Here is an 11,311-nt window from a genome sequence, read left to right on the forward strand (position 1 = left end):
AGATGGAGAGGGGAGGAGGTCATTTGAATGAATGGCTGGCCCTGAGCTTCTCTTGGCTGTCGCTCTATTAGGTACCCTTTAGTTCCTATCAGCATCTGCACCAGGGGAAGGGAATGTGTTTCGGTTGCTGGACTTTCCCACCTTGTGTTCATCTTTAGGCTTTGTCACTGATGGGAACTCCAAACTGGTTGGCAGTGCCCACGTTCGCCAAGTGAGGGTCCGGAAAAGCTCCTGTCCGCTTGCCCAGCAGCTTCAGGCTTCCTTTGATGGATGCCACGCCCCCTATTCCTTGGATGTTGAAGACCTGGCAGACTACGGGGAAGGCTGGACCGCCTCCGCCCCTAATACCAGCAGTGACTTCCCCCAGGCTTGGGAATACCAGAGCCAGCGTCAGCGTCGGGGCTTTCCCATGTGGGGCAAACTCACAGTGTACGGGGGAGGAGGCTATGTGGTCCCCCTGGGGACCGATCGCAAAAACGCGTCAAGGTAAAGCTGACTCGATTCTCTTGCCACTGAGTGGAGCCGTTGTTAAGAGTTCATGTTGGATTGGAAAAGGCAACCTTCGTGTAGGCTTGGGCCAGGTTAATTCCCATCACTGTGGGAGAGGCTGAGAGGAGACAATCATTCAAGTCATATTTTGGGGTCCCAGAAATATGCAATGAAATATGTAATGAAAGAAATATTCCCCTCCAGCAATTGTTACTATGCACGCGCGTGCACACACATACATACACGTTCATTGGTTCTCCTGCAACATTTGGAGGCACTGCTGTTAACACCCGTTTTGGTGTTAACAAGGTATGGAGAAGTCAGTAGCTGACCCAAGAGGCAGCCAGGCTTTGAGGCCAGGGCCCTCTGCCACCACCAGGGCTCCTGTTCTTTCTACCCTACCTGGAAGCCAGTTCTCAAAGCTGATCCAGGAGAGCTGCCAGCCTAGAGTGACCTTGGGAGCTGCAGCTGTGGCTCACCTCAGCGCCCCCCCCACCCCCCCCCCCCCGGCCCAGTTTAGAAGCTTCCTCTAATACAATGACTCTCAGACTTGTCCATCCAAGCACATATCCCCAGGCTCCCTGGGCCCAGTGTTTCTGATGCAGCAGGTCTTGGATGGGGCCTGAGACTCTCAATTTCCAACAACTTCTCAGATGCTTGTCTGGGGATCTCCCACTTTGAAAAGTTCCACTATAATGGCCACAAGACCACATGTGCCAAAATTTAATGCCATGCACCAGCATACTGTGACCATCCCCTTGGAACAGATAGCACCAGAGTCCCAGGAGCAGAGAGGACAGAGGGAGGGAGGGAGGGAGAGAGAGAGACAAAGAGGGAGGGTGGGAGGGAGGGAGAGAGACAAAGAGGGAGGGTGGGAGGGAAAGAGGGAGGGGGAGAGAGAGAAAGGAAAAGGTTTGGATAGGAAGCTGGTCTTGTCCAGGGGCTGAAAAGCAGGGATGAGGATGCATGATGAAGACACTCTAAAGAACCTTCTTTCCTACAGAATACTCCAGTATCTCTTTGACCACACCTGGCTGGACACCCTGACCAGGGCTGTGTTTGTGGAGTTCACTGTCTACAATGCCAATGTTAACCTGTTCTGTGTTGTCACACTCATGCTGGAGACCAGTGCTCTGGGTGAGCTGCCTTGCCTAGAAACCCTGCCACCCCCACCCCCCATCCCCCACCCCCCACCCCCATCCCAGGCCAAGTCTCCTGAGTCTCCCGACCAGCTAGGCCCCACCTCCAAGAGGCTAGGGGGTTGGGTCCTGATTTTTCCCTGATGCTGTACATCCCTAGCTCCCAAAAGTCCAGGCACTGGAGTGGTCTTGTCTCCCTCATTATCCCAAAAGGACCTGGGTGGAGTTTGATGGCAGTTGGTGCATCTCACCGTATTGGAGGTGGGGTGGGGAGTCTCAGTGAGGGTCTGCCAGGGACTTCATAGAAGGTTACCTGAAAGAATATTTTAGACATAGTATAGTTCCTAAATCCACACTGGAAGTACATTTTGTCCCCTAATCCAGCGCGTGCGCGCGCGCGCGCACACACACACGATACCAAGGCCTCACAAACGATATTTACTTTAACTCTATGTGGGATGCTGTTGTAATTCATGTTCATTCTATTTCTTTCTCCTTACCGTTCATCATTAAAATGCTAATCACAACTACTAAAAACAAAAAACAAACTTCAATTAAAAGCATTTTGCTTCCCAGGAACTTTCTTCACACATGCAACTCTGCAGAGCCTGCGTCTGTACCCCTTCACCGATGGCTGGCACCCCTTCGTGGTGGTAGCAGAGCTGCTTTACTTCGTCTTCCTCTTCTACTACATGGTGGTGCAGGTGAGGGGGATGTGGGACACCCAGGGCAGAGATGGAGTTGGGGGGAACCTGATCCTTGACCCTCCCCTCTCCCACTCTTTGAAATGGGGCCTGAAGGGGGAGGAAGGAACATCTTTGCTTTAGGTATCTGCCTGGAAACCTCAGGTCCTGACAGCTGAACTCAGCTTCTGTCTACAGCCTAGCCTGGGAAGGAGGTCCTGTGGCTACTGAACCTTCTAAGAGCGGGCGATAGGGGGAGAGGAGTCTCTGAGTTCAGGCTGGGGAGCTCTGTGCACCTTTTACTGTCATCTGTGGTCCCTGGTAATCGGGAAAAATCCCTCACCACCTTCACTGATGTGCTGTACCAGGAAGGCACAGCTGTTGATGAGAATTTGAAGATGTTGCCAGAAACAGGTGATATGCCCCCCCCACCTCCCACTAAAAGTGTACATGGGATGGAAACCTAAAGGCATACAGTATCTTGGGATCTGTCCTCTGCTTCAGTAATTCTTTTAAGTCAAGGTGTGTTTGGGGCTTACGTATGAGAAGTACTGTCCTAAGAACACAAAAGCCCAGAGTTGTTATTTATCCAAAGTTATATGTCTTTTTTTTCTATTTTGCTGTGCTATGTATAGAACCCAGGGCATCATGCATGCTAGGCAAGCTCTGTCACTGAGCTATATCGCCAGCCCCCATCATCAACATTTGAATCCAGAGTATAATGCCTGACCTTCATATTCACCACCTATGCCAGAAAATGAGCCTCATAAAACAGGATGCCAGCCCAGTGTCATAGCTCACACTTGTCATTAGCCTTCTGGAGGCTGAGGTAGGAAGATTTTGAGTTTGAGGCCAGCCTGGGCTATCTAACAAACTCTGTCTCAAAAAATAACCAACAAAGGGCTGGGAAGGTGGCTTCGTGATAGAGTGCTTGCCTTATATGCATTAGCCCCGGGTTTGATTCCTCAGCACTACATAAGCAGAAAAAGCCAGAAGTGGTGCTATGGTTCAGGTAATAGAGTGCTATCCTTGAGCTGAAGAGCTGAGGGACAGCACCCAGGCCCAGAGTTCAGGCCCCATGACCAACCAAACAACAACAACAAACACAATCAATAATTCAAAAAAACAAAAACAAAAATGAGACTACATCTGTACATTCCTTCCTCCTCTCTACAGAAAGCAGCATTAGTACTGAATAAGCATTAGACCAGCATGTGAGGTGCATCATGGGTAATGCACTCAGAGATCACTGACAGAAAGAAAACTCATGTGCTTATACAGACAGGCAGATGCCACCCACCACACTTGTCCTTAGGTGAGAGGGCCTGGACTGGACACACCATCTATCACCTCCTCCATCCTAAAGTCACCTGGTCCTCGGGTCACCAGTATTTACTAACTGCCTTAAAAGGAAAGACAGACTTGACCTTTGTGACTGGGAGTTTGGTAACTTGAGTCAGGTGTCTGTGGAGTTGGCTCCTGCCCACTTAGGGACCCTAGAAATAACTGGGGTACTACCTTCCTCTATAACCACACACCGAAGAGACGGTTCCCAGGTCCTTGAGAAAGACTTTTCCTAGGCAGAAAGCTATCAAGAGGCTTGTTTAGGTTTCAAAAAGATATATCTTCAAGAAGCAGGGAGAGAGTTTACAATGACAGGTTTTCTAAAGACTCTGAAAAGCAAGGGACTGAAGGAGAATCTTTCTTTGCATGGGGAAAAAGGGTTTTTTCCCCCTTATTAGATATTGTATTTACTCTCATAAGTCCTTCAGTTGGAGCTAGGGGTGGGAGCAAGTGAGGCTGTGTACAAGGCTGGGAGAGGCCTCAAGGCATTTTGCCAACAGGGCCAGGACCTCTGAGCCTCCCCAGGCCTTGTTTCCCAGTCCCTGCTTTCCTGGCTGGGAGTGGCAGTCAGGACCACTGCTTCTGACAGAATCTTGGCTCCTTTCCCAGGGCAAGCTCATGAAGAGGCTGAAGTGGGGCTATTTCAGCAGCAAGTGGAACCTTCTAGAACTGGCCATCATCCTAGCCAGCTGGAGTGCTCTGGCGGTGTTTGTAAAGAGGGCTGTGCTCGCAGAGCGTGACCTGCAGTACTACCGGGAGCACAGGGCAGGGTAAGTGGTCGCCTCTCAGCTTCCCGACACCCACCCCCCCCCCCCGCTTATTTCCCCCCTTCCCTCCAGCTGTAGGAAGGATACCTCGGGGACCTTGCTGACCTAACCCTCCGCTCACCGCAGGGCCCTCAGCAGAAGTAACTGCAGGTGCCCCCTAGATTCAGGGGTGGGGTCTGGAGCACATACGACTGGAAAGGATTCTTTACGACAAAGTATAATATCACTTTACATGTGCATACAGCATTGGTTTGGGTTCCACCCAGATTTGGAGAAGACATGTTGGAAGAGACAGTGCCACAGTGAGCAGTCTCTGAGGGCACACATCAAGTGTTCATTCTGTCCCAGGCAGGATGGATTAACTCATGTCTAATACTCATAGGATAAACAGGAATGGATGAAGGTGGATGGTATCATCACTCCACTTCGCACAGAAACAGAAACTCAGAAACCCAGGTGACTACCAGGGCCACACAGTAGAAAGGTAGAGAAGATGTAATTAGATCTACCTTTTAGCTAGGTACCAGTGGTCATGCCTATAATCCTAGCTACTCAGGAGGCAGAGATCTAAAGACTGCGGTTCAAAATGAGGCAGGACAGGAAAGTCCATGATATTCTTATCTCAAAAACAACAAAAAGCCAAAAAGGTGGAATTGTGGCTCAAGTGTTAGACACTAGCCTTGAGTGAAAATACTAAAGGATAGTGCCAAGACCATGAGTTCAAGCCCCAGTAACAGCATGCACGTGTGCATGGACACCCTTACCCCCACCCCCCTAGATTATGTGGCTCCAGGATCAAATGGCTTGCTTTGGGTAATTGCATTTTTCCCATCACCCTTTTTACAGATATATCTAACATTAGACTTATTGTTGAAAGTCACCCATTGTGATAAAAGCATTGATAAAAGCACAGCCTCACCTATTTTAATATTTCTGAGACCTCTAAGAATATTATCATCCCCCACTTTTTATTTTTTGTGGTGCTGAGGAATTGAGCTCAGGGCCTCATGCACGCTAGGCAAGCGCTGTACCACTAAGCCACATCCCCAGCCCCCTTACCTCACTCTTTAAAAAAAAAAACAACAACAAATGACAAAATCATTTGTAATGAGTTTCAGAGAGGTCAAGTTGCTGATACAAGATCACACAGAAAGTAAATAGAGGTCTCAGAATTTGAACTCCAGTCTAATGCTATATCATTCATTTAACAAACCAGCCTTGTGTCCTATGCTGGTTTGCCATGTGTCAAAACTATCAGACACGTGACAAACCAGTCATGTGATAAAACTACCTTCTTTGAAGGCTCCCTCAACAGAAATGTCTCCTATCAACAGCGTTCTCACAGGTCAGAAGTTGTCAGCAGACAGCTTTTCAGTAAAGCTGACGGTGAGCTTATATGAAATAGTCATTCACAAAACTTAGAGGTGCTTTAGCTCTGGAAAGGGTCAGCAAGGAACAACAGGCATGAGGGAGCAAATCCAGCCTCTGCTGTTTTTGTAAATAAGATTTGGCTTGGTTTGGTTTGGGTTTGGATTTTGGGGACAGATCCCTCCACTGATCCTCCTGCCTCTGATTGCCCAGCGTTGATATCACAGGCATGTGCCCCATGCCTGGTTTTATTGCAAAGCCAGCCCAGCCTTCTCCTCACGCATGATCCATGGCCGCCTTCTCACGACTACTATGGCTACACTGAGTCTCTGTCCCTGGTACCATCTGGCTCACACAGCCCTGAATGTGGACTCCCTGGACCTTCCCAGAAAGCCTATCAGCTACAGCTAGAAAACAAAGGCTTCGTTCTAGGAAGGAATGATGCCCTTGTTTGTGGTAGGTCCCCCAGGACCGCTGATGACACTGGATTGTCACTGTGCCCTCACTGGCCACGCTCTTTCCTCACCAGGATCCAAGCATGTTTCATTCTTTGTGTTGTTGTTGGTAGCAGGGCTTGAACTCTGAGCCTGGGCACTGTCCCTGAGTTCTTCAGCTCAAGGCTAGCGCTCTACTACTCGAGCCACAGCACCACTTCTGGCCTTCTGGTAGTTTATTGGAGATAAGAGTCTCATGGAGTTTCTTGCCCAGGCTGGCTTTGAAGTGTGATCCTCAGATCTCAGCTAGGATTACAGGCATGAGCCACTGGCGCCCAGCAGCATGTTTCATTCTTGACATCCACCCAGATGGATTTCCTATTTGCATGGCTCAAAAACAATTCTACAGCAGAGTGACTGTGACAGTGTCAGTGACTTTCTGACACTGAATGTCAGAAAGCATAAGTGAAATCTGCTAGTTTAACAGAAACCTGACCATAATTTGAATTAGGTTTCTTTTTTTTTTTGGTGGTGGTGGTAGATATTGAATCCTTCAACCCAACACCTCACCCATGCTAAGCAAGGGCTCCAGCATTGAGCATGCCCAGTGAACCCAAGCTCAGTTAAGGCTGAAATTAATATTGAAAACCTCAATTAACTTTGATTGATCAATTAACTTGGATCAATCAAGCAAAGTTTTGTGTTTATTTCAGAAATATAACAAATTTCAGGAGTTTTGCTGTTTTTACAGTCAGTCCTTCAAATTTTTCCTTTCCTTTCTTTTCTTTTTCTGGGACTCAAACCCCCTTGATGTACACTAAGCACCTACTCTACTACTGAGCTATACTATGACTCAAATCCTGAATTTTAATAAAAGTTATTAATTTTAAATTATTTGCTTCCTTGTTTACATAGTCTCAGCTCTGACCCCTTATTAGGGTACAGGGAGAGGACCCCAACCCTGCAGCCCGGCCACTGATCAGAGCTATTCTCTCTGACTGTCCAAATGTGTTTCCCCTCCCCTGCTCTTCCGTCCCCTCCTTCTCCTCTCCTTCCCTTCCCTTCCTGTTGGTCCTGGAGATTGATCTCAGGGCCTTGTACATGTGAGTGACCACTGAGCTGCAGCCCAGCCCCATAATCACATTTATAAATTATATGATATTAATGGTATTGTTAAATATAAGGACCAACATTTAATATTGGTTATATTATGTAAAAATTATATATCCGTACTAAGTCCTTATACTAGCTTGGGATTCTATAGTTTTCTGTAACTTGTTTTTGTCCTTCATGTCAATAGGAAATATCCATGTCATTTTTAATGATATACTACTATTAAGACTGATTTAAAATGGAAGGGCAGGAGAAGGATGAAGGACAAGCTGGGATATTGGAAAGAATCTGGGCTTTAATGTCAGACACACCTGGACTATTCATTCTTGCACTCACAAGTGTGTCACCATTTAGTCACTAGCTGTGTGACTTGGTGCTAACTCCCAATCCTTACCTGTGAAATGGTGATAGGAAGATATGATCTTGATGTTCAGATGAGACAGAGCAACTGAGGTTCTTACTTAGCACAATGAATAGATAGAACTCCCCTCTTTCCTTCAAATATAAGGCCAGCTGTGGATACATGTGCAGGATGCAGAACATCTGGTGATCCTAAAGCAGAAAGTCCCTTCCCTTCATCCTCCTCACCCTGAGATGATTCCTCCAGATTCCTCCAGAGTTCTCCATTAAACAAAACTGCTAGTTAAAGACTCCATCAACAAGGAGTTGTCAAGGAGCTATCATGATATCATCACCATCATCACTAACACCATCACTCTCTTCATCATTGCTGTCATCACCATCACCATCACCACCCATCAGCAGCTGTCATCCCCACCATCCTCCTCCTCACTGCCAGTGTCGTCACCATCGCTGTCATCACCATCACCACCCATCAGCAGCTGCATCACTGCTGTCATCCCCACCATCCTCCTCATCACAGTTATCAACACCATTATGGCTCTGAGATCATGATACATCTAATCCTGCATCCTGAGATGGCAGTACATCTAATGCTACATCCGGAGAGCCTCTGGCTGCCCTGCTCATGGCCTCCTATTTTGGTCCCACAGAGGTATCAGCTTCAGTGAGACAGCATCAGCCGATGCTGCCCTCGGATATATCATTGCCTTCCTGGTACTCCTGTCCACGGTGAAGCTTTGGCACCTGCTCAGGCTGAATCCCAAAATGAGCATGATCACGTCGGCTCTTTGCCGGGCCTGGGGTGACATTTCAGGCTTTACCACCGTCCTTGTTATCATGTTCCTGGCCTATTCCATCGCGGTGAGTGACTCTCTTGGGAAAATCTCAGAACTGGTCTCTACGAAGCTTAGCTACTTTGTAGCCTGGAGGGGACAATTAGGGAGACCCTGGGACCCTGAGGGAGATGGTAGAGCTTCTGAGTTTAGATCTTTTAACTGGGATCTGTGGTGTGGTCACCTCAACGGCAAAGACTGAGGGCTTCAGTAGAATAGGTTTTTGCTGCTCTAGACTCTAAGTCATGAACTTGGTAGGACCAATGCCCTAACCAGCCCCTTAGCACCTGAGAGCATTTTGATGATCATGTCTATTTGCGACAAATCCAAAAAAAAAAAAAAGCATTGAATGTTCAACTCTTTTTTTTTCACCATGAAGTAATATGAGAAGCAAAGACACTTTTCTGAGCCTTTGCATCCAAATACACACCCCTGACTCTCACACTCACCCAAGTATATGATTTCTGCAATACTCAGTATTGTCTGAGACCAGAAATGACAACTCGGGATGGGGGTGAGGGGAACTGGGCCTTCCTCTGATACCACAGTCCTGGGAAATTCTTGAGGATGTGTTGTGGTGGGGGAAAGGCAGTGTCCAAGATAGAAGCAGCCCCCTGTCCGCCCAGTGCAACTCCCTGGGGCAGAGCTGGGGTCTCAGAGCATCCAGTTTCCTCACTGAGTCTTAGAGCAGCCATATGGAAAAAGGCCATAGTGGCTGAGATAGTGGGTGCCTGAACCCTAGGAGGCTCAGAGAGCTCCCGGTGCTGGGTGATGTGGAGCTGGGATCACCCACAGACTATGAGCACAGCCAAGGTCCTGGAGGAGGTTACTGGTGAACACACCTGCAGAACATGCAACACATGAATGCACACATGCACACATGCACGTGCACATGTGCACACACACAGAGGCATGAGTGCAGGTACCAGTGTTTACACAGCTACACATGCAGACTCTCACATATATGCACATGCATGGTCTTGCATGCATGGACCTAAAGAGGGGACACACACATATCCCATCTCAAGCATTAGTGCATGTTTACACCCACCTCCCATAGGGACAGCTGAGCCAGGCCAGGCAGAGAAGGTAGTGGTGTGGGCCATGGCTGACAGCAGGATTGGTGTAGAAGGAAGGAGTCCCACATCTTCTCTTTCATCCATGAGCACTCTCTCTCTAACAGTCAAACTTAATATTTGGATGGCAACTCCGTTCCTACAAAAGCCTCTTTGATGCAGCAGAGACACTGATCAGCCTTCAGCTAGGGATCTTCAACTATGAAGAGGTAAGGAGGTGTGGACACTAAGTAAGGTCTGTACCAAACCTTCCTGAAAATGAGAAAAAGCACTCCCACCCTCCCCTCCTTGTGTCCCCTTTCCCAGGCTATCACATAGTCACATGATCCAGGACCCTTCCCTGGAGATCCTGCTCCTGAAACTCCAGGCATTCATTGACTCCTGGGGATGGGGTGGGGACTGTGCTGGAAGGTCTCCAGCAGGGTCAGCCTTGGCTGAATATGTGTGTGAGGATGCAGCAGGGGGCAGGGGTGCTGCCTGTTCCTCCTCTGGTCCTTCCCATCCTCAGCCCCAAGCAGAGGGACCTTCCTGGCTCCAAGCCCTCCCAGCTCTAAGGACTAAATTTCCTTCTGAGAGTTACAGCCAGGAGGGAGACACTAGGACACAGAATGCCAGGAATGACTGACTTTGTTCCTGGCAGGTGCTGGACTATAGCCCTGTGCTTGGTTCCCTCCTCATTGGGTCCTGCATTGTGTTTTTGACGTTTGTGGTACTGAATCTGTTTATCTCTGTCATTCTGGTGGCCTTCAGTGAAGAACAAAAACAAGATCAGGTGAGCTCTTGATCTTAAACTATCACTGACATTGAACTATGAGGAGACCAGCTGAGCTGTGGTGTTAACCACTGCAACTCAAAGTCCTAATAATTTTGTAGGAGGAGAAACTGAGGCCCAGTAGCAAATTACTTCCTGTAGCTCACAAGCAAGGGAAGGCAGAACTGAGGTCAGAACTGGGCTTCCTGCTTCCCAATTTGGAACTATTTACTACCCTAGTGACTGAACCACCAATTGCAGGCAGATTGCAGAGCAAGCAGAAGTAATAGCAATAATTAATAATAGTAATAATAACAATAAATGGAATAAAACATTCTGGGTAGCAATGATCTCAGAAGAAGGTCTAGTGCTGCTTAAATTTAGGTTCTGTAATCCAGCTTTTCCTGTCTGGTTTGGGATTTTAAAATGATACTAGGAAAACTCCAGAATGCTCAGCAGAGAGGAAGGAGCCCCAGACATAAGGGAGGAAACACATACTCCTCCCTTAAGAGTACAGAAAATCATAGCTTCTCCTTAGAAAGAAACCTCTGAAAAGGATGGCTTCAGATATGTCCCCTGGTTCTGTCTCCTTTGCAGCTGTCAGAGGAAGGAGAGATTGTGGATTTGCTCCTGGAAAAGATGCTCAGCTTCCTGGGTGTTGGATGTAAAAGAGAGATGCCTCAGAGCAGTGGCTAGCAGACCAAGTCACCCTTTGAGGCTCAGTTGACTCAGCCAGGATAAGCTTTGCCTGGGGTGTAAGCTATATATATATGTATGTATGTATAAAGAGATAGATATAAAGTTGGTATTATTGTAGAGACTATTTGTTCCAATGTCTTTCCTCCTCAAAATAAAAACTATATGGCATGGGAAAAAAATCTCTACAGCGTAATAATTTATTGTTTTTGTTGGTCAGCAGCTCCCTTTGAATGATGCCAGTTAAAACTCTTC

General features: G+C 47.7%; 1 protein-coding gene across 1 annotated transcript in view; it reads left to right on the top strand.

Annotated features, from left to right (window-relative positions):
- Positions 1 to 11,206, top strand: part of LOC138823500 (polycystin-1-like protein 2) — a 67,879-nt gene extending 56,673 nt beyond the window's left edge. The window contains exons 36-43 of the mRNA XM_070016860.1: positions 159 to 486; positions 1,493 to 1,626; positions 2,205 to 2,332; positions 4,265 to 4,425; positions 8,351 to 8,561; positions 9,717 to 9,818; positions 10,250 to 10,381; positions 10,958 to 11,206. Of these exons, the coding sequence (XP_069872961.1) occupies positions 159 to 486; positions 1,493 to 1,626; positions 2,205 to 2,332; positions 4,265 to 4,425; positions 8,351 to 8,561; positions 9,717 to 9,818; positions 10,250 to 10,381; positions 10,958 to 11,056 (1,295 nt within the window). The 3' untranslated portion in view covers positions 11,057 to 11,206. The remainder of the gene's footprint in view (positions 1 to 158; positions 487 to 1,492; positions 1,627 to 2,204; positions 2,333 to 4,264; positions 4,426 to 8,350; positions 8,562 to 9,716; positions 9,819 to 10,249; positions 10,382 to 10,957) is intronic.
- The last annotated feature ends 105 nt before the right edge of the window (positions 11,207 to 11,311 follow it).

This window comes from Dipodomys merriami, unplaced genomic scaffold (assembly GCF_024711535.1).
Source record: "Dipodomys merriami isolate MVZ:Mamm:240054 unplaced genomic scaffold, mDipMer1.0.p SCAF_120, whole genome shotgun sequence".
Lineage (NCBI taxonomy): Eukaryota > Metazoa > Chordata > Mammalia > Rodentia > Heteromyidae > Dipodomys > Dipodomys merriami.